Source organism: Cervus elaphus, chromosome 17, assembly GCF_910594005.1.
Source record: "Cervus elaphus chromosome 17, mCerEla1.1, whole genome shotgun sequence".
Taxonomy (NCBI): domain Eukaryota; kingdom Metazoa; phylum Chordata; class Mammalia; order Artiodactyla; family Cervidae; genus Cervus; species Cervus elaphus.
This window is the reverse complement of record NC_057831.1, coordinates 21,588,354-21,612,158: the sequence shown is the minus strand read 5'-3', so window position 1 is coordinate 21,612,158 and position 23,805 is coordinate 21,588,354. Positions and strand designations below refer to the sequence as shown.

At 34.2% G+C, this 23,805-nt stretch overlaps 1 protein-coding gene across 3 annotated transcripts in view; it reads left to right on the top strand.

The window, feature by feature from the left end:
- Window positions 1-23,805, top strand: part of TET2 (tet methylcytosine dioxygenase 2) — a 133,734-nt gene that overhangs the window by 99,356 nt on the left and 10,573 nt on the right. For 2 of the 3 annotated variants that reach the window (XM_043871471.1, XM_043871470.1), the window contains 2 exons: window positions 11,957-12,107; window positions 13,984-14,073. In XM_043871471.1, the coding sequence (XP_043727406.1) occupies window positions 11,957-12,107; window positions 13,984-14,073 (241 nt within the window). Of the gene's footprint in view, window positions 1-11,956; window positions 12,108-13,983; window positions 14,074-23,805 lie in introns of those variants that run through there. The other variant, XR_006334720.1, reaches the window with a different exon arrangement.

Sequence of the window (23,805 nt, the reverse complement as noted above, 5' to 3'; positions counted from 1 at the left end):
CCCACTTTCACAAATGATAGATGGAGGATTGAAGTTGTTGATTCATAAGACATGACTCAAACTTATGGTTGACAGCTTTGAAGTGAAGTGAAAGTCGCTCAGTCGTGTCCACCTCTTTGCGACCCCATGTCCATTATATTCTCCAGGCCAGAATACTAGAATGGGTAGCCTCACTTCTCCAGGGGATCTTCCCAACACAGGGATCAAACCTAGGTCTCCCACACTACAGGCAGATTCCTGACCAGCTGAGCAATAAGGGAAGCCCAAGAATACTGGAGTGGGTAGCCTATCCCTTCTCCAGCAGATCTTCCCAGCCCAGGAATCGAACCGGGGTCTCCTGCATTGCTTTAGGTGTAAGGAAATATTCTATTTATCCTAACATCTCATGTTTCATCTTTTTTTAAAAAATGCATTTAGGTGCCTTTAATCAGAAAGAAAATGAACATTAAGACACCTTGAGCTGGTGTTGGTGACAACATTTTTCTCAGGAATTCAGTGACACTGCCTTGTGTTCGTAAAGCAGACTTCCTCTTAGACTTGGTGGCTGGAACTTCTAAACCACCAAAGATCTTGTGAAAATGACAGTTTTGTTTACATTTCTTAAAGTTTCCTGCAAACTATATTTCACATCCTTTGTAACTGATTTAATTTTTATAATATTATACATCTGTTATTTTTCCCCTAAAGGCTTTTCTTTGATTCCTATAAATGCCATTGTCTGAAACATAATTTATTTCTATATGTCAGATTTTATGTTAAGAACTTTGCTAAATTACATTATTTTGCTTTTGAAAATCACGAATGTTGATGGGGCTGGGGTCTAAGAAAAATTGTAATTTGTTTCACTGGTCTAAATAGGAGGCAGGTACAAAGCTATTAAAAGATGTGCTGCAAATATTAAAACATTTTAAAGGGCAGTCTATATGCTTTTGCTTAACTTGATCTGGAATTTCAAAGTAAAGATGAGGAGTTATTTAGATGATATTTTGGCTTTGAGTTACTCATACTTGGAGCAGTCCCCCAAAAAACAAAAAATATACTTGAAGTACATGATTCAAATAGACACTTAACCAATGACATACCATATATCACTCAGATACAGCTTATGAAGTTTCTCCTACCCTATAAAATAAATTTTATTTCATGTCTGGCAAAAGTTAAAATTATTAGTATTTGCCAAGTATGAAGAATACTTATTTTCATGGCATGAGATTTTATTTTTATTGCAGCTTGTTTATTGTTTCTCTATCCTTAGGCCTTGAAAAATTCCTGGTAACAGGGTCAAAGGGCTGCCCTGGTGGCTCAGTAGGAAAAGAATCTGCCTGTGATGCAGGAGACCTGGGTGCAATCCCTGGGTCGGGAAGATCCCCTGGAGAAGGAAATGGCAACCCACTCCAGTATTCTTGCCTGGAGAATCCCATGGACAGAGGAGCCTGGTGGGCTCCATAGGGTCACAAAGAGTCAGACATGACTGAAGTGACTAAACAACAACAGTGAAGGATAATCTCAAATTGGGGCTGCTGACTCATTTTAATGTTCAAAGCTGTGTGACCCTCATCACTGAACTCTTATAAATCCCAGTGCCCTCATGCACCATAACCACCCACTGTGAGTCCAGAAATGAACTCTGAGAGCATCGTCCAGTGGGAAAGTCAGAATGAATTTTTACATTTCCTTTGAGCCAGGCCATTTGTTTCTCCTTTAAAGATTTCCGTTTGAGATGTCCATTTTACGGACTAAGCCTCACCAGTATTTTTTTGGCAAGTGAGAGTTGTGGGAGTGTTATCTGTCATTATAAGAAAGTCAAAGCCAGAACTGTCTCTGCCATGCTGGGTGATATTAAGCTTTTAAAGAAACTGTATATTATAAAAATTTTCCAATAGACATAAATGGAGAGTGCAGGATAATGAATCCCTAGGAACTCATCACATGGCTTCAACATTTATCAACAATTTGCCAATACTATTACATATATCCTCCCCTCCACACTTCCTAACCCCACCCCCACCACTGTTTTAAAGCAAAACAGATGCCATATCATCTCAGCTATATTCACTCTGATGTATATCGCTAACAGATAAGGACTTTTCTTTAACAAAACCTAGTCACAGTGGCATTATCCTTCATTTCAAAATTGAGTGATTCTTGAATATCATTTATGATGTTGAGACCACATTTAAAGTTCCCTAATTGGATCCTATTTCCAATATACACAGAGAGAAAAAAAATACTGAGAAAAAGAAAGTCTGTATCTTGCATTTGATTGAGACTTTTCAGTAGGTCCTAGTTCAAGCCTATCATCTAGCATAATTATTGCTAGAACTTCCTTTTATTCTCAAACATGTCCCAGTTTGTAAGATCAAGTATATGATTCACAAGCCTCTTGTGACTAGTTTCCCCTCTTTTTAATGAATTTGTTAGACTGTATGATTTTGATTTGCTTTGTAAAATTTCCCACACTCTGGGTTTGATTGTGCACACTTGCTTAACTTGTTCCTCTTCCCCTAATATCTTCTATACGCTGGTAGTTAGAGACTTAAATATGTATGTATACATGTATATTAGCAAAATGCTTCATAAGTGGTCATGAAATAATCTTACTTCTTTAGGCCCATCATGAGGGACATAATATCTGCTTTGTCCCATTTATAGTGATATTATCAGTGTTCAGTTCAGAAGTTATTAGCTTGATCCACCCATCATAAAGTTTCCTAGAAAGCTTTTACTTAACGGCTTAGCACATCCATCGATGAATATTACCTGTTTCTATTAGTTTGAAAATTGAAATGTTTCTTATTTTTTAATGTTGTACAAATTTATGTGTTGTATACATTTGAATTATTTTGCTAGTTTTCTATTCTTGCATAAGTTTGAATAGCTGATCTAGTTTTTAGCTTAAATTTCTTTTTTCTTTTTTACAGTTAGAAGTCCAAAGAGGTTGAAGCATTTTAAAAATATGTTGCATAGGCAAATATTTTTATTACAGTTTCTCTGATTTGTTATTTAACAATTAGCCAAATTCTGAGTCATGTTGAAAATGAGGCTACAATGTGAAAATTCTAACTGGAATTGAAAGGCCTCTGTTGAAAGAAATGTGCCTTTTTAGTATCCACTTCATGTAGGAAATCACCTTGAAGTCACTTTGTTATGTAGTGATTTTTTAAAATTTAGATATAATCCACACACTATAAAATTCACCCTTTTAGTATATAATACAGTGCATTAGTATATTCATGAAGTTGTGCAACATTTTTATCACTCCCAAATATAAACCTCATAGCCATTAGTTAGTCACTCTCCATTCTTCTTTCCCCTAAATGACAACTACTAATCAACTTTCTGTCTCTATAAATTTGCCCCCTCTGGGCATTTCATATTAATAGAATCATACAATATTTAACCTGTCTGTCTGGCCTTTTCCACTTAGCATAATGTGTGTTCTTTAAATTTTTTAAAAAAATTTTAGTAGAGTAAACCAACAAAATTTTAGTTGGTTTACAATGTTGTCTTAATTTCAGGTATACAGCAGAGTGATTCAATGGTACATATATTCATTCTTTTTCAGATTCTTTTCCCAGGATTATTGCAGGATACTGAGTAGAGTTTCCTGTGCTTTGTTGGTTTTCTGTATATAGTAGTGTGTGTATGTTGATCCCAAGCTCCTTTGTTTTGTAAATCATTTTTAAGAAATTAGATTCCACATGACTGATATCATGTCATATCTGTCTTTCTCTGACTTACTTCACTTAGTGTAATAATCTCTAGGTCCATCCATGTTGCTGCAAACAGCATTATTTCATTCTTTTCTATAACCAAGTAATACTCCATTGTATATATATATCACATTCATTCTTCTGTCAATGGACATTTAGGTTGCTTCCATGTTTTGGCTATTGTAAATAGTGTTGCAGTAAACATCGGGGTGCATATATCTTTACAAATTCTGGTTTTCTCTAGATATATGCCCAGGAATGGGATTGCTGGATCATATGGTAGTTCTATTTTTAAGTTCCTTAAAAATAGTTCTTTTTTTTTTTTTTAAAGAACTTCCATACTGTTCTCTATAATGGCTGTACCAATTTACATTTCCCACAAACAGTGTAGAAGGGTTCCCTTTTCTTCACACCCTCTCCAGCATTTACTGTTTATAGATTTTTTTGATAATGGCCATTCTGACTGGTGTAAGGTTATTGCTCATTGTAGTTTTGACTTGCATTTCTCTAATAATTAGCGATGTTGAGCATCTTTTCAGTTGCTTTTTGGCCATCTGTATGTCTTTGGAGAAATTTCTATTTAGATCTTCTGCCCATTTTTTTATTTTTTGGGGGATATAGAACTACATGAACTGTATATTAGAAATTAATCCCTTGTCAGTCACTTTTTTTGCAAATATTTTCTCCCATTCTGTGGGTTATCTTTCCATTTTGTTTATGGTTTCCTTTGCTATACAGAAGATTTTAAGTTTAATTACATCCCATTTGTTTTTTGTTTTTATTTTCACTAGAAGGTGAATCAAAAAAGGCTATTGCTGCAAAATTTTTGTTAAAGAGTATTCTGCCTAATTTCCCTCTAAGAGTTTTTAGTGCTCAGCTTTACATGTAGGTCTTTAATACATTTCAAGTTTATTTTTGTGTATGTTTTTAGAGAGTGTTCTAATTTCATTCTTTTACATGAGCTGTCCAGTTTTCCCAGCCCCACTTATTGAAGAGACTGTCTTTTCTCCATTGTATATTCTTGCCTCCTTAGCCATAGATTAATTGACCATAGATACATGGCTTTATTTCTGTTCCATTGATCTGTTAATATATTTCTGTTTTTGCACCAGTACCAAACTGTTTTGATAACTGTGACTTTGTAGAATAGTCTGAAGTCAGGGAGCCTGATTCCTCCAGCTTTATTTTTCTTTCTCAGAATTGCTTTGGCTATTCAGGGTCTTTTGTGTATCCATACAAATTTAAAAATTTTTTGTTTTAGTTCTGTGAAAAATGCCATTGGCAATTTGATAGGGATTGCATTGAATCTGTATATTGCCTTGGGTAGTATAGTCATTTTGATAATATTGATTCTTCCAATCCAAGAACATGGTATATCTTTCCATCTTTGTCATCTTCGATTTCATTCATCAGTGTCTTATAGTTTTCAGAGTACAGGTCTTTTGCCTCTTTAGGTAGGATTTTATTCCTAGGTATCTTATAATGTTTTAAAGGTTCATCTTTGTCATAACATTAATCAGTACTTTATTTCTTTTTATGACTAAATAATATTCCATTGTGTATATGTACCACATTTTCTCTGTTTATCAGTTCATAGACATTTTGGTTATTTCTACTTTTTGGCTATTATAAATACCTGTGTACATGTTTTTGTATAGATGTATATTTTCACTTCTCTTGGGTATATACCTAGGAATGACATTGTTAGTCATATGGTAATGCTGTTTAACTTTTTGAGGAACTGCCAGAATGTTTTCCAAAACAGCTGTACCACTCTTAATGCCTAGCAACAAAATACAGAGGTTCTGATGTTTCTACATTTTAATCAAAACTACTTATTGTCTGCCTTTTTCATTATAACCTTTTCAGTGGGTATAATGGTATCTCATGGTTTTGATTTGCATTTACCTTATGAGTAATGATGTTAGTCATTATTTCATTTGCTATTGGCTATTCCTCTGTCTTCTTTGAAGAAATCTTTACTTAAATCTTTGCTCAATTTTTAATTGTTCTGGATGCTAGCACTCATCAGATATATGGTTTGCAGATATTTGCTCATTCTGTAGGTTATCTCTTCATTTGATGATATCCTTGAAGCACAGAAGTTTTTTATTTTGATGAAATCAATTGCTTGTACTTTCAGTGTCATCTCTAAGAAATCACTGCATAATCCAAGGTCTTGAAGATTTACACCAATGTTTTCTTCCCAGAGTATTATAGTTTTAGCTCTTACATTTGAGTCTTTTGATCACTGTTGAGTTATCATGTGAGATAAGAAGTCAGCTTCATTCTTTTGCATGTGACTATCCAGTTGTCTCAGCACCATTTGTTGAAGAGACTGTGTTTTCCATATTGAATTGTCTTGTCATTCCTGTTGAAAATTAATTGACAAAGATGTATGGGTCATTTCAGGACTTTCCTATTTCATTAATTTACATACCTGTCCTTATGCCAATACTTCATGGTATTGACTGCTGTAGTTATTGTGGTAAGTTTTGAAATCGGGTGTGTAAATCTGTTTTCCTTTTATAGGATTGTTTTGGCTACTTTGTATCCTTTTCAGTTCTCTATGTATTTTAGGATCAACATATTAATCTCCCCATTTGGGATTTTGACAGAGGTTTTATTGACATCTTAACAATATTACATCTTCCTATTTATTAGACAGTATGTCTTTACATTTATTGAGGTTTTTAACTTCTTTCAATGATGTTTTATAGTTTGCAGTATACAAGTACTACACTTCTTTTGTCAAATTCCTAAGTAATTTATTATTTTTGATGCTATTTTAAGTGGAATTATTTTGATTTTATTTTTGAATTGTTCATTGCTATGACACACTTACACAATTGGTTTTTATATATTAACCTCATATCCTGCAAACTTATTAAACTAGTTGATTAGTACTGATTTTTTTAGTGGATTCCTTAGGATTTATACATATAAAAATCTTGTCATCTATGAATAGAGATAGTTTAATTTCTTCATTGCCAATCTGAGTGTCTTTATTTTTTTTTTTATCCTTTTGCATTATTTCCCTGGCTAGAATGTAAAGTGGATATTGAACAGAACTGGCAAAAGCAAACATCTATGTCTTATCCCTGATTTTAATAGGAAAACTTTTAGTTTTCACTACTTAGTATGATGCTAAATGTAGGGTTTTTGTAAACGTTCTTTGTCAGATTGAGGAAGATTCTTTTTCTGTTCTTAGGTTGAATATTTTTTTTTTTTTTAGGTTGAATATTTTTATCATAAAAGGATGTTGGGCTTTTCTCAGATGCTTTTCCTGTATTTCATTTTGTTAATGCAGTATATAATATATTGACTGAATTTTTTGTACATTGGACCAACATTGCATTTCTGGCATAGTTTATTACTTGGCTATAGTGTATACTTTTTGTGTATATTGCTGGATTCTGTTTGCTGGTGTTTTATTGAGGATTTTTTCATCTGTATTGATAAGGGATATTGGTCTATAGTTTTCTTTTGATGTCTTTGTTTTATAGTTTCAGGGTAATACTGGATTCCTAGGATGCATTGGAAAGGTTTCTCTCATATTATTTGGAAGAATTTGTAAAGGATTGGGGCTAGTTCTTTAAATGTTCTTTAAATGTACCAGGAAAATCATGTACTCCTGGGTTTATTCTTGTGGGCATTTTTTTGATTATTGATTCAATCTTCTTGTTATAGATATATTCAGATTTCTGTCTCATCAGTTTCAGTAGTTTGTGCTTTCTGGGATTTTCGTCCATTTCCTCTATGTTATCTAATTTGTTAATAGATCATTTTTATAGTATTCCCTTATAATGCTTTTAATAAGGTCATTGGTAATATCCTCTTTTTTATTTCTAATTTTAGTAATTTGGGTCTTCTCTCTTTTTCTTGGTCAGTCTAGCTCGTTTTGTCTACCAAGACCTCAGACAGCTACAATGTTCAACAGCTGCCTCTGACTATTGTCAACAAATACCTCCAGTGGGGAAAAGGCTGTGTTTAATAGGTGAGCTCCAGGTCAGATCAAATAAAGAAAGCCTTGTCAGTGGGGTCTTCTAGAGAGCTACCAGATAGGTAAAGTAGTGACATTTCTCCAGGAGTAGGGCTTTGGAGGATATCCAGCCTAATTCTGCCCTCTCCAGTGGTTGTCAGCCTGCTGATTTTCACCATAAATGTGAACTGCTGGTTTTCAAGGCTGTTGTGGAGTTCTGGGGACAGTGGGAATAGGGCAAGTTAAAACATTGTGTAAAGTTTAGCTTCTTACCGAAATTTCACTGCTATTCTTGAATAAATGCTTTCTGGACTGCTACAAGCCTTTTGTTAATTTCCATATTTCTGAAAAGTTGACTTTAAAAATCTTTTCCCTATTAACTGTTTGGTTACCATTACATATAGTTTGTAAACAAATGATAGAATAATGCATGGTAAGTATCTTTAGTTGTGAAATTTCAAAATAGTGAATTGGTGCCTTAGTAAACCATCCAAAAATGATTAGTTTGTGGTTTCTTTTTGATATCATTATTAACTGATTTGAAAAATTAATGGGTTTTAACTTGTGTTCTTTTCAATGAGAAATGGTATTTTGAGATCACAATCTGTATCCAGATGTGCCCATTGCTACAACAATATTGTTACTTTAGGTATTTTCAGTGGGCAGATATGTAAATTTTTTTTAGAAAGAGAAATTTTGAACTTTTTAACCCATGAATTCATGCTATTTCCTATTCATAGGATTACAGGATCTTTACTTATCTTTAGACTTCTTTCATCTTATACTGAAATTCTCAATTGAAGTTAACAATGATTTCTTCATGTCAGAACATACATAAATAACTTCAAAATAATATTGTTACTACAGATAAGACTATTGTTGTCCAGTGAGGTCAGGAGAGCAATACATAAATGAAAGATGCCACAATCCACTTATCCATATGTATCCAGAGTAAATGAAACAATTATCTCAAAGAAGTATCTTTTTTGCAGCATTGTTTACTATAACCAAGATGTGGAGACAACCTAAGATTCCATTAATGGATAAATGGATAAAGATGTGGTTTGTGTACACACACACAGTAATTATTATTTAGCTTTAAAAAAAGGAAATCCTGTCATTTTTGAAATGTGGATGAACTTGGAGGGTATTATTATACTGAGTGAAATAAGCCAGATGGAAAAAGACAAATACTAATGGTATCAATTATCCATGGAGTCAAAAACAAACAAAAATCAAACTCATTGAAACAGAGTAGCATAGTGGTTGTGAGAGTCTAGGGCCTGAGGGAAATAGAGATTGGTAAAAGGATATATATAATCTTTCATTATAAAATCTGAGGCTCTAATGTATAACATGGTGACTATGGTTGATAACACCTTATGGTATAATTGAAATTTGCTAAAAGGGTCATACTTAAATGTTCTTTGCAAGAAAAAAAAAGATAAATTTGTGAGGTGATAGATATGTTAACTAACTTGATGGGAGAATCCTTTCATAATATATGCTTATATCAAATCATCACATTGAATGCTTTAAATATGTACAATTTTATTTTTCAATTATACCTCAGTACATCTAGGAAAAAAATAGCTACTGAACATAGTTTTCCTTGTGGCTTGTTTTATCTTGTTTTTAATTTTTGATTTCTTTGCTTGGTTGCCTATTTATTGCCCTTAGGATAGAACTGACTTGGTCTGTAAAGTCACAGTACTGTATTTTAGCCAAAAACTAGAAAGCACTCAAAGGCCCATCTGTGTTGGAATGGTTAATTTGTGGCATATTTATACAATTGAAAACTGTATGCATGTAAATATAGTAAAACAACATGTAACAATATGGTTGCAACATCCAAAAAATATTAAAGAAAAGATACAAATAAGCTTAAATAAATAATTGCATGTACATGTATATGTTATGTATGTATGTGTATAATATACACACACACATTTCTGCCTATTTTTATACTACAGTATAAAATATATAGCATACTACATGTAGTGTCAGTTCAGTTCAGTCATTCAGTTGTGTCTGACTCTTTGTGACTCCATGGGCTGCAGCACTCCAGGCTTCCCTGTCCATCACCAACTCCCGGAGCTTGCTCAAACTCATGTCCATCGAGTCAATGATGCCATCCAACCATCTCATCCTCTGTCATCCCCTTCTCCTCCTGCCTTCAATCTTTCCCAGCATCAGGGTCTTTTCTGATGAGTCAGTTCTTCGAATCAGGAGGCCAAAGTATTGGAGTTTCAGCTTCAGCATCAGTCCTTCCAATGAATATTTAGGACTGATTTCCTTTAGGATGGACTGGTTGGATCTCCTTGCAGTCCAAGGGACTCTCAAGAGTCTTCTCCAACACCACAGTTCAAAAGCATCAATTCTTCAACGATCAGGTTTCTTTATGGTCCAACTCTCACATCCATGTATGACTAATGGAAAAACCATAGCTTTGACTAGATGGACCTTTGTTGGCAAAGTAATGTCTTTGCTTTTTCATATGCTGTCTAGGTTGGTCATAGCTTTTCTTCCAAGGAGCAAGCGTCTTTTAATTTCATGGCTGCAGTCACCATCTGCAGTGATTTTGGAGCCCACAAAAATAAAGTCTGTCACTGTTTCCATTGTTTCCCCATCTATTTGCCAGGAAGTGATGGGACCGGATGCCATGATCTTAGTTTCTGAATGTTGAGTTTTAAGCCAACTTTTTCAATCTCCTCTTTCACTTTCATCAAAAGGCTTTTTAGTTCCCCTTCACTTTCTGCCATAAGGGTGGTGTCATCTGCGTATCTGAGGTTATTGATATTTCTCCCAGGAATCTTGATTCCAGCTTGTGCTTCATCCAGCCTGTCATTTTGCATGATGTATTCTGCATATAAGTTAAATAAGCAGGGTGACAATATACAACCTTTACGGACTCCTTTCCCCATTTGGAACCAGTCTGTTGTTCATGGTCAGTTACAACTGTTGCTTCTTGACCTGCATATAGATTTCTCAGGAGGCAGGTCAGGTCGTCTGGTATTCCCATCTCTTTAAGAATTTTCCACAGTTTGTTGTGATCCACGCAGTCAAAGGCTTTGGCATAGTCAATAAAGCAGAAGTAGATGTTTTTCTGGAACTCTGTTGCTTTTTCGATGATCCAGCAGATGTTGGCAATTTGATCTCTGGTTCCTCTGCCTTTTCTAATTTCCGGTTCCTCTGCCTTTTCTTTACATGTAGTGTAAAAATAGTCAAAACTATATGTGTGTGTGTGTGTGTGTGTGTATAAATGTATGTGTGATCTATCCTATACATAGTATGAAAATGGGCAAAACTATATATATACACACACACACACACTTTTTCACTTTTATATCTAACTTTCACATACATATACACACGCATACACACTAAGTTCAGTAGGTTTACAGTATGTATTGTATAAAGAGCTTCCCTAGTGGCTCAGATGGTAGAGAATCCACTGGCAGTGCAGGAGATCTGGGTTTGATCCCTGGGTTGGGAAGATCCCCTGGGGAAGGGAGTGGCAACCCTCTCCAGTATTTTTGCCTGGAGAATTCCATGGGAAGAAAATACTGGCAGGCTGCAGTCCATGGAATCACAAAGATTTGGACACAATTGAGTTGACTATGCACAGTGGACACAGTAGTAGATATAGTATAAAGGGTTTCCCTCATGGTTCAGTGGTAAAGAATTTGCCTGCCAATGTGGGAGATGCAGATTCGATCCCTGCATCAGGAGGATCCCCTGGAGAAGGAAATGGCAACCCCCTCCAGTATTCTTACCCGGAAAATCTCATGGGCAGAGGAGCCTGGCGGCCTACAGTCCATGGAATCGCAAAGAGTCGGACATGCCTGAGTGTATGGGCACAGGCACACAGACAATGTAAAAACAGGCAAGACTAATCTCCTGTGAAAGAAGTTCCTGTTAGGAGGACAGCGCCTGAAAGGATGGGGTTTTGAAGGTGCAAGTGTATGTTTTGTTTCTTAGTTTAAGTGCCACGTGGGTATGTTCCATTTGTGAGTGATTGCAAGCTATAAAATCATGTGTACTTTTCTCTGGTTTATACTACAATAAAATGTTTGTTTAAACAGTCTTTTTGAGTCAATTGAAATAGTTCGTTTCTCATTTGATTGTGGCACAGCTTAATATAAAGTTAGACTTTTAAAATTAATTTGCACCCATTTTGGAATGTAGATACCCAGAACATGAGATTGATGGCCCAGACAGTGCTACCCATAGTCATGAACTTGGTTCTTTGATTTCTCAGGAGAACCTGTGCCTGTCAGGGGCTGGACCCAGAGACCTGTGGTGCCTCGTTTTCTTTTGGTTGTTCATGGAGCATGTACTACAATGGATGTAAGTTTGCCAGAAGCAAGATCCCAAGAAAATTTAAGCTGCTTGGGGATGACCCAAAAGAGGTTTGTTTACTTCCTGATGTATAATCTGTTTATTTTTCATGGAGAATTGATGAACACAGATGAAATGAATAATATGATATACTCTGTTAAACTCTCATTATCAGAGAGAATTTCATCTCAAAGATTGATCAATAAAATTTTGGCTAAACTGTAGACACGCAAAATAACATTTTATAAAATTATGCGTGATAACAACCATGTGATACCAAAGTAATAGGGTTTGAGCAACACAAACTCTTTATGCTTATGGCTTTTTATTCTTTGTCTTTTATGTTAATTCCAGAGTTTTACACAGCTGTCATATCCATATGAAAATTATTAATACTTCACTGTTAAAACTTTCATCTTTTAAACCTGAATTATAGAAGCCATGTTTGTGACTGCCACATTCATAAAAGACCATTTCTATTCACATTTTCAGCCCATGAGATTTGATGGTTTAATGTTACTATAATAAGTGCATCAAGTAACTGAAACATATTTAGATTTTAATATAAAAATGTAGTTGAAATAAATGAACTCTGATTTCTCATTGACGTCACTGGGTTTGTCCTTTCTCTAGACTATCAATTTCTCGAAATATAACTTGTAAACTGGTATCAAATTTAACAATTTTTGGGTAGCTTGTGTTCTAGGGTATGTTAATTGACTAATTGGAAAACCTCAGTATGTTTAGCATTTAAATATGATTAAATTTTTAGTGAATCTGCACACAGAATAGTTTTCTTTTAAATTTTAGATGCAATTGAAATAGATATGTATACTATTGATGTAATAATTTTTACATGTCCCTCTAATTGAAAAATTTGTTATCTCTATTATTTGTAATTATAATAGTAAGTGGAAATTTAATAAAGTGCAAAAGCTCTTCAAGTCACGATATAATTTTTTTTCATAGAATCATAATATTTTAATATGCTGTTATTAATGTGCTAGAGTCCTCTTTTCATAAAGAAAAACACCCAACTATTTAATAAACCTAATGAACAGCAAATTTGCATGCTGCCTTCCACTTTAATTTTTCACATTGGAGAGCTTTTTCACCACTGCTTCATAAATATTTATTCCTGTGTTTCATGTGAACCAAATCCAGGGGATGGCTAGTAACATCCTCTGTCTGTTAGATAGGAGGGCTTCAGTCAGAAATCTCCTCACCTTCTGAAATACAAACGTTTTTCAGCCAGCTGGTTAAATCTCCCACAGTTTTTAGAGAAATATCAACGTGAAATGAGAACCTCTAAGTATGAATGGAACAATGGACTATTATCACCTAGCATTTAAAAAAGCATATTCTTTGGTTGGGGGGGGTGGGGTGTAACTGAACATTTTTCCTCTTTTAAACTTTACAAAATTTTTCACATATACCACATTATAGTTCTTAGAGTTTTATTCATATTTGAATCACCTAGCTATTTTTAGTTTTATGGAGATATCATTTCAAATTTTGAAATGCTATTTTCATAAACATTTAAAAATATAAAGATTGGAAATAGGTTAAACCAAACAAATCCTTTGAACACCTCATCTTCCTTGGCCACTAACTGGAGAGGATTAAAGAATGTGACCTTTTAAAATGGTATGGCTTCATTCTCCTAATCTACTACTTGTATAGACATATATTGATAAAATGCATGCAAAGTAGAAAATTGATTAATCTTATTAAAATAAAGTGATAGACATTTAACAACACAAAAATAGGTTATAAATGGTCTATGCTTTTCACTTAGAAATAGTGTGTTAAGATGGCAGTTATTTAATAAGAGATGCTATATATAGTGATTTGGATCTAAGATGCAGGGGAAAAAATCTAATCACCTTTCATATATGGATAGAATGGATTTGGAATTTAATATGCAGAATTATTCATTTTACACAGGAAGAGAAACTGGAGTCTCATTTACAAAACCTGTCCACTCTTATGGCACCAACGTACAAGAAACTTGCACCCGATGCATATAATAACCAGGTAAGTTTAAACAATTATTAACACTTATTGAGACACTTTACTTACTCATTATTGATGACCTGTCTTTCCAGAAATATTTTTAAAGCAGTGCTTTTCATTTATGTAACTTTTTCTCTTCCTAGTTGTTGAAGCCACTGTAGTGTTCTGTTTTTGATATATGAAAATTATACCATCCAAAAGAGCATATTTCTGGTCTTTTAATCTGTAAAGATAAAAGTTTTTAAGGCTCACAAGCTGTTTTACTTACTAATCTTGTTCTCATATGGATAATTTTATCTCTATAGACAGGCTTTAGTGGTTAATTAAATCATATAGTTCCAACCACCTGTTAACTGTTTTCATAGCAAGTCTATACATATCAAGCTATGGGTGTACCACTTTGTAAGTGTATATACATGTGATGAGATATGTTAGATTTTGCTAGGTTCTGCCTATTTTCTAAGTGTGTGCCAGGTTCTGCCTATATGGAAGGCTTGGTGATTTGTTTAGAGATGCTCATGAAGGAGGCAAAAGACCATGAAGTCTACATGGCTTCAATAAACTCCTTCTTTAGAGGAGAAATGTAAAATGCCAACTATAGAATAAAATGATAACAGCTGAGACAGAGGTATGCACACATTTCTGAAGGAAAAAAAGCTTCTCCCTGAGGAGAGGAGAGCTATAAGGTCATAAATGGCCTTGGAGGCCATACAAAGATCTTTGAACTTTAAAATCCTGTAGACAAGAGAAGAGACCTATCACTGGGGTGTTCTAAGTGTATATTGGGGTGTGTTCTAAGTGTATATTGGGGGCAGTGAGGGTGAAGTGGTTTAACTCTATAAGGTTGAAAGTGAAAGTGTTAATTGCTCAGTTGTGTCCAACTCTTTGCAACCCCATCAACTGTAGCCTACCAGGCTCCTCTGTCCACGGGATTCCCCAGGCAAGAATACTGGAGTGGGTTGCCATGCCCTCCTCCAGGGCATCTACCTGACCCAGGGATTGAACCAGGTCTCCCACATTGCCAGCAGATTTTTTACTGTCTGAGCCACCAGGGAAGTGGTGAGAGTGAAGTGTTTTAACTCTATAAGGCAACTCAAGCCAAATAAATGAAATACAGCTTAGATTAGTGGGAGAATAGAGAAGTAAACTGTTGCAGTCATTGGGCAAGACATGTTAAGGTCCTAATTTAACAAAGTAGCAGCAGTGATAAAATGAAATAAATATTTCATAAATTTCTGGCTTAGGTGGCTATTAATTAGTATTAGGAATCAGTGAAGAAAATTAAGTTTGGAGGAGATAAAGAGAAGACGATAAATGTCATTTTGGACATGCTAGATTTGACATATTTCTAGGATAATCAGAAAAACAATATGAAAAAATAACCCAAGTTAGCACTGTGGGAATTATCAAAATGCGGGAAATAGTTAGTAGTAAATGCAATTTTTCAGAGTGGAGATTATAAAGATGAGAAGTGGCTAATGATTTAACATTTAACAGTTTAGGGGTGAGTGGAGGAAGAGAAACCACTGAAGGAAGGGCTGGGCTGGGGCAGGAACAATGGAATAGGAGAGGTTAAAGATTTAAGAGGAAGAGGAAGACTGATAGATGGGGGAAAGCTGGAAGTGATGAGAAGGTATTCAGAGTATGCAGCAGCAGGGATATGAGGAAGTGTGAAGGGCAACATTTTTGCAACCATTGTTATTTGCAATACTTAACAATGTTAAAGACTGGAAGGGGACTAGATTGGTCTACACAGCAGAGACAGGGGACCCAATTCTAATGAACAATTTAGCTATGCTTTAACACATGGACTTCAACATTTTCCTCAAACCCCAATTCACTTTTTTTTTTTTAAAGTAGCAAAGAGGGCAACTTTAGTGATTGTCTTTTTATAAGTTGTTTTATGTCACACCTAGATTTTTAGAGAGATATATGTGACTATGAAAATTATTTTAAATGTGGTTAATAACAGTGGGATTAATATTGTTATTTTACAACCTTACCTGTTTTAATCAGTGTCACCGGAAAGTGTAAGGAATGGTTTGATACTGTTGTAAAACATCTCTGGGTAAGCAACACAATAAATCAAGCTATAAAAAGAAAATGAATTGAGTCTATACTGCTGGATTTCAAGTTTGGCCATTTTCTGTTGAATGAATTTTTTATAGGGGTTATTAATCAAGTGGATTTAACTGAGGAATGGGACAAAACAACAAGCATTGATGTTCACCTTACTCCTTTGATTCTTACTCTAGACTGTATCATACAAACTTGATTATCTAAAAGCATCTATTATTCTCTATTTGTGTTTGGAGTATTTTATGCATTTCCTAAACCTAGAATATCTAAAATACGAAGGAGCCTCAGATTTTTAAGTTTTAACAACATGATTATGATTATATATAATTCCTTAAATGTATTTTAATATTTGTATATGAGCAAATGTGTAGATGTACTATGATCTTCCCTGGTAGCTCCGTGGTAAAGAATCTGCTTGCTAATGCAGGAGACCCAGGTTTGATCCCTGGGTCAGGAAGATCCCTTGGAGAATTGGCAACCCACTTCAGTATTCTTGCTTGGGAAATCCCATGGTCAAAGGAGCCTAACCAGTTGGCATAAAGTTTTGGTTAAGCACGATCAATAATGTCTAGAGATCCACTGTATAATTGTACCTATAATCAACAAATTTACATTTAAACATTTTCTAAAATTGTAGCTCTCATGTTGTGTTCTTACCACCATAAAATACATTCATACATTTAAAAATAGATGTAATGTCTATATAAACTAAATCAACTAATGGCTCAGAATGAATAAGGTGTTTTTTTTAATTTCATGGGAGGTGCTATTGGAAATATTTATCCATATGTCTTAACATGGTTTAGAGATCTGAAAAACAACCATGTGTTCATTTCCTACAGAATATGTAAAACATAAAAGTTATGGATGCTGCCAAGGCCTGTTATTTGGTCTTTGCCTCCTTTTCCCCAGCTGAATATAATACCTTTATTTCTCACATATGCATGTTTTTCCTTGCTTTAGTCCTTGATTTCATAAAATCTTATTGCTAAAGTTAAGCTTCATTGGGTCTTCACAGCATTTCTTGTGTCAGCTCCATGGTATTAGAATATATTTTCTTAATTTAAATACATCTTCATATCTGCCAGTAGATTTGTATTTCTCTGTCTTTTCTATGATTATCTTACTACTAAAGTTTAGGCCTGAATTAGCAGGCTTAAATCTTAAAATCATGTGCTTTCATCATGTGTGGAGATGACATTTTAGACCAAGAGAACTTTCTATGACAGTGGAAATATTTCCTGTTTAGAATGGTAGTTACATGTGGTTACCAAATACTTGATATGTGGATAGTGCAATTGATTTAATGAAATTTTCATTTTAATTAATTTAAATTTAAATTGCCACATGTGGCTGCTAGCTACCAAATTGAACAGCACAGCTTTACACCATCAGAAAGTCATCCACTTAGAACTGTCTTCCAGACAGATTAATTTCCAGTAATTCATTCACAGACTCCTGCATGGTGTTTCTTATAAGATGACATAAGTCTAAAAACCAACTAGATTTTGTATCATTTTTATTCAAGGAACAGAATAAAGCAAACTAGACCACAAATGGACTAAATAGTCACAAACCACTGGTTTGTGAAATATAGTGGTTGTTTACCTTTAACTAGTCTCTCAAAAATGCTGTATAAACCTAATAGTAAATAATATTCAAGCCATCACAAACTTTATCATGTTATGACTTCAGCTTCTAGCCATGGTAGATTAACAGAAACTGATTTACTTTCACACATTTTAAAAAAAGAAAAAATACACAAAGCAGTAGTTTTTAGATATAAGATAATAAGAAACTCAAGATACTATCACTAGAGAGAAGGGAATTTAAAAAGGTAAACTTCCAATTACCCCACTTGCTTCCTAAAGAGCACATTAGGCTTCAGGCAGGAAGGAGGGACCTACACAGACCCCACGATTTTCTCTGTGTTAGGATAAGAAGTTCAGAATTTGGTAAAAGTGCTGGAATTCACAATTCAGAGTCCCAAAGAGGAGAATGCTTCATTGAGAAGAACTCCAGAGATCTGTAGAGTCTTCAGCTGTGTACTAAATGTTGCACGCATGTGAAGAGATTACCAGGGAAAGAATGGAAAGAATCATCAAAAGAAACAGGCGAAACAATCCTTCGATTTTATGCAGGACTTGGAATAGTTATTGTTAATACCATCCAGAAGGAAAAGACACCCTAACAGAACAGATACTAAATACAGTATTTAGAATTTTCTGGCCTTGGTAACAGAAGTAGATTAGGCTGTTCTGGTTCCATCTAATAATATTTAAAAGCAAGACTTGAAAGGATCAAACTGATTCCAACAAACTTAATGGGGGTGGGGGTGGTCTTCCCAGTGGCAAAGAAACCGTCTGCCAGCGTAGGAGATGCAAGAGATGTGGGTTTGATCCCTCAGTCAAGTAGATCGCCTGGAGGAGGGCATGGCAACCCACTCCAGTATTCTTGCCTGGGAAATTCCATGGACAAAGGAGCCTGGCGGGCTATAGTCCATGGGGGTCACAAAGAGTCAGACACGACTGAGTACATACACACAACAGCATCTCAGAACAAAAAAAAAATTTTTAGATAGAATTAATAGTATCTAGTAACTCATCAAAAATTATCAGGTATACAAAGAAATTAGAAAACATGACCCATAATTGGGGGCGGGGGGGGGGTGTGCTTGGGTAGGGAGCAATCAACAGAAATAGTTCCAGAAATGACATATGATAGGAATATATTGACAAGGGCATTAAAATCACCAATATTTCATTTGTTCAAGACAATAGAGGAAAGTATGAGCATGACTTTAGAAACAGCTAAGAAGACATCAGACCCATACTGAACTTCTAGAGATGAAAAACATATATAATATCTGAATAAAAAATACAGTAGATAGAATTAACAGCAGATTAGTGAGCTTGAATATGTGGTGATAGAAATGTCCCAGTGTGAAAGAGGACAAGCAAAACTGAAAAAGAAAATGAATTGATCAAATGCCTATGGCACAGTATTATTACCCTGATATAGTGTAATTAGAATCCCAGAAGGAAGACAGACAATATTTTAAAATATAATGGCCAATTACTCTTCAAGTTTGTTCAAAACAATAAACCCATTGATCCCAGAAGAAGCTCAGCAAGCCACAAATACAGGTTGTGTGTGCGGGGGGAGGAGATTAATAAAGAAGGCTACATAAAGTCACATTAAAATCAATAACATGAAGAGCAGATGGAGGAGGGGAAGAAAAGACATTATTTATAGAGAAAAAATTATAAGAGGCATAGAAAAATGCAAGAAAAAAAGATAGGAGAAACATCTTTAAAGTACTGGGGAAAAAGAAAACAAAACTATTAACCTTGAAATCAGTAAAGACTCTAAAAACTGAAGGCAAAATAAAAATTTATTTTCAGACCTACCAAAGCTGAAGTAATTTTCCACCAGCAGACTAACACTTCAAAAATGTTAAAGGAAGCCCTCTGATAGAAAAATACTAGATAGAAATCTGGATTGACAAAGAGGAATGAAGACATCATAAATAGTAGATATTTAAGAAAAAACACTTTTTCCCCTTATTTAAAAAAATTTTCTTTAAAAAAAATTTTTTTTCTTTAAAAGATAATTTGCTATTTTAAAATATATTTAAAATGTAATTTAAGGCTTATAACATGTAAAAGTGCAGAAGCTGGGGAATTGGAAGTATATGGTTGTAAGATTCTTATATATGGAATAGTATAATACTACATGGATAAACTATTACACTGCACTATAAACCTTAAAATAAGCAGCCACTAAAAAAAGTGTATAGTCCCCCAGTAAAGAGATGAGAATAGAATCCCAAAGCATTTTTTTAAAATATGGAACCAAAGATAAAACAAATAGCATATGGTATATTTAATCTCAGTAATATAAAAAAGCCATATCAAAAGTAAATTTTTTACCACTCCCAACTTAAAAGGCAGAGCTTGTGATATTGAATAATCACACTGATGCAAAACAATTATTTAAAAAGGCAAGAACCAAGAAATATTGTACTAATGCCAATCAAAAGCTGGAGTGATATTAATAGCAAGGTAGATTTCACGGCATAGAATATTATAAAGATCATTTTATAATGATAAAAAGGTCAGGTTAGCAAGAGAACATAATCCTAACTATGCATATAATAGTTTCAAATTATATTAAACAAAAACTGATAGAACTAAGAAATCTCCAACTGCAATTAATTCTCAGTATATCTTTCTCAATGACTGTTAGAACAAGTGGACAGAAAATTAATAAGGGAACAGAAGACTTGAACAACACTTTTAACCAAATTGATGTTATTGACATGTATAAAACTCCCCACACAATGACAGAGTTAACATTAATTTCAGGTGTACAAGGATGATTTACCAAGATGATTGTTTGGTGACCTGGAATATTAACTATCAGTAAATTTAAAAGTCACAAAGTATGTTCTCTGACCCTACAAAGTAAAAATCACAAATCTCAACAAAGAAACTATTTCAAACTGAATGAAAATGAAGATGTGACATTGAAATTTGTGGGATGCAACTATGAAGCCTTGCTTAAAGAAAGATTTATAGCATCGAACAGTTATATCAGAAAAGTATAAAGCCTCAAATCAGTGATCTTCTACCCTATGAAACTTGGAGAAAAGGAGCACTTTTAGCCTTATAAGAAACAGAAAGAAAGAAAAGCAGAAGTTAAGAACCGAAATCAATAAAATAGAACGCAGAAAAAACAAAAAATATCAGTGAAGTCAAAAGCTATTTCTTTGAGTCAGTTTAATCAAGAAAAAAATAGAAGGTACAAATTGTATCAAGAATTAGAGATGAGAAATCACTGTAGATCCTACAAACTAACAATAGAAAACATTATTAAAACTTTATGAAAATAAAATCAATGACTTAGATGAAATGAACAAAGTCCTTAAAAGGCACAAATTACTAAAACTTACTAAAAGAAAAAATAAATAGGACATGGAAGAAACTTAGATGTCCATTTACAGATGAATGGATAAAGAAGTTATGGTACATATATTACTCAGCCATAAAAATGGACACATTTGAGTCAGTTCTAGTGAGGTGGATGAACCCTGAGCCTATTACACAGAGTGAAGTAAGTCATATACATTACCAAATGTAAAATAGATAGCTAATGGAAAGTTGCTGGATAACACAAGGAGCTCAATGCAGTGCTCTGTGATGATGTAGAGGGCTGGGATGGGTGCAGGGTGAGGGGGAGGGTGAGGACATATGTATATTTATGACTGATTCACACTGTTGTATGGCAGAAGCCAACACAATATTGTAAAGCAATTATCCTCCAATTAAAAATAAATTTTAAGAAAGAAAATAAATACCACAAATACTTCTGTGTCTATTAAAGAAATTGAATTTGTAATTAAAAACTTTCTCAAAAAGAAAACTCCACACCCAAATGATTTCCCTTCCAAATTTCACCCATTATTTAAGAAAGAGATAACAATGGAAATTCTTCTAGGAAGTAGCAAAGGAGTGAGACTGGAAATATCCTGATACTAAAATCAGACAAGGATATTAAAGAAAAAATAAAGTCCAGTGATCTTCATGAATATTAATATGAAAGTTCTTAACAAAATTTCATGCAAATACATCCAATAATGGTGTAAAAGGGATAATTCGTCATGATCAAATGGAGTTTATTTCAGGAACAGTTAGTTCATTTAACAGTCAAAGATCAATTGATGTGATTCACTATATTAACCAACATATTGGCGGGGGGGGAAATATCTCAACAGAGAAAAAGCATTTGACAAGATTTAACATCCATAGAAGGAAAATTTCTCAGCCTAATAAAGGTCATAGATGAAAAACCTAAAGCTAACATGAGTAATGGTGAAAGACTGAAAACTTTACCCCTAACAGCTGAAGTGCTTAGTGGTTTTATGACATGGCAGTAAGTTAAAGCAGCATTTCACTCCTAAACTTGTTCAAGGTAGAACTGTAATTTGCTTTACTCTATTTTGTGACATGAAGCTTTTTAATGTTATTTTGTGAAAAAAAGTGAGTGTTTGCTCAGCTCTGTCTGACTCTTTGCACCCCCATGGACTATAGCCCGCCAGGCTGCCCTGTTCATGGGATTCTCCAGGTAAGAATACTGGAGTGGGTTGCCATTTCCTACTCCAGGGCATCTTCCTGACCCAGAGATCCAACCTGGGTCGATCTGCATTGATCGAATCTGCATTGCAGGCAGATTCTTTACCATCTGAGCCACCCATCCATTTTGTGGTGGGATCATGCCTGTTATCTAAGGTAGACCTTTGACATCTGTGAAAACTCAATAAATGGAAAGCTAAATTTAAAAAACAAAAAAACATATTACTCAGCATAAGAAAAGGATGTCCATGCTTACCACTTCTAGTTAACATCTTTCTTTTAACTTCTCAGCTCGGTTTTAGTGTTTGTTGAGAGTGTTCTCTGTGCCATGTTTATAAACAGAAGTTTAATATACAGTTGTCATACAGTAATAAAAATACATACATAATTCTTTATCAAGTGGATGTTTGCTTAATAAAATTCAAGATAGGTTTTCAATTTTCATCTTGGCACCTAGCTTTTTTGGCATCCTAATTTTTTAAATTGAGGTATAGTTGATTTACCATATAAGTTTCACATGTACAACATAGATATTCAAAACTATTAAAGATTATACTTCATTTATAATTATTGTAAATTTTTAGCTATGTTCCTTGTGCTGTATAATATATCCTTGTAGCTTATGCTATTTAACATCTAACTGGAAATCTTAGACAGTGCAGAAGGCAAGGATACAGATTCAATATGAAGAAATAAAACTGTCCTTGTTTATAGACAACATGTGTTACATGGAAAATTCCAAAGAATCTACCAAAAATACCTCCTAGAACTAATAGTCTACAACAGTTGCAAAATATAAAAAGCAATTATATTTCTATATACTAGCAATAAACAATTAAAAATTGAGATGAAAACCAGTAGCATCAAAAATGAAATTCACAGATACCTATTTGACAAAACTGTACAAGATCTATGCACTGAAAACTACAAAACGCTGCTGAGAGAAATTATAGAAGACCCAAATAACTGGAAAGATATGCAGTGTTCATGGATCACAAGACTAAATATTATTTAAATGTCAGCTTTCCCAAATTAATCAATGGATTCAGTACATGACCTCCAATATCTTACCAGGTGTTCTGAAGGAATTGACAAGGTGACTCTAAAATATAAAGAGAGAAGTGTAAAGAACCCATAGTAGTCAAATATTTTTTAAAGACCAAAATTTGAATATTTATACTCCAGGATTTCAAGATTTACTACAAGTCTACATTTACTACAAATCAAGACAGTTAGTTATTGTCTACACACACACACACACACACACCCCAGTACAGTATTAAAAACAAAAGATCAGAATAGTCTGGAAATAGATTCAACATGTATGGTCAAGTGATTTTCAACAAAGACAATTCAATGGGATAAGTATAAACTTTTTCTACCCACTGGTGTTTGAACACTTGAATATCCATATGGAAAAAAAAATTCTTTGACTCTTATTCTCACACCCTATATAAAAATTAACTCAAAATGGATCCATTTGTATAAAATTCTAGAAAATGCAAACTAATCTCTAGTGACAAAGCCAATCAGTAGCTTG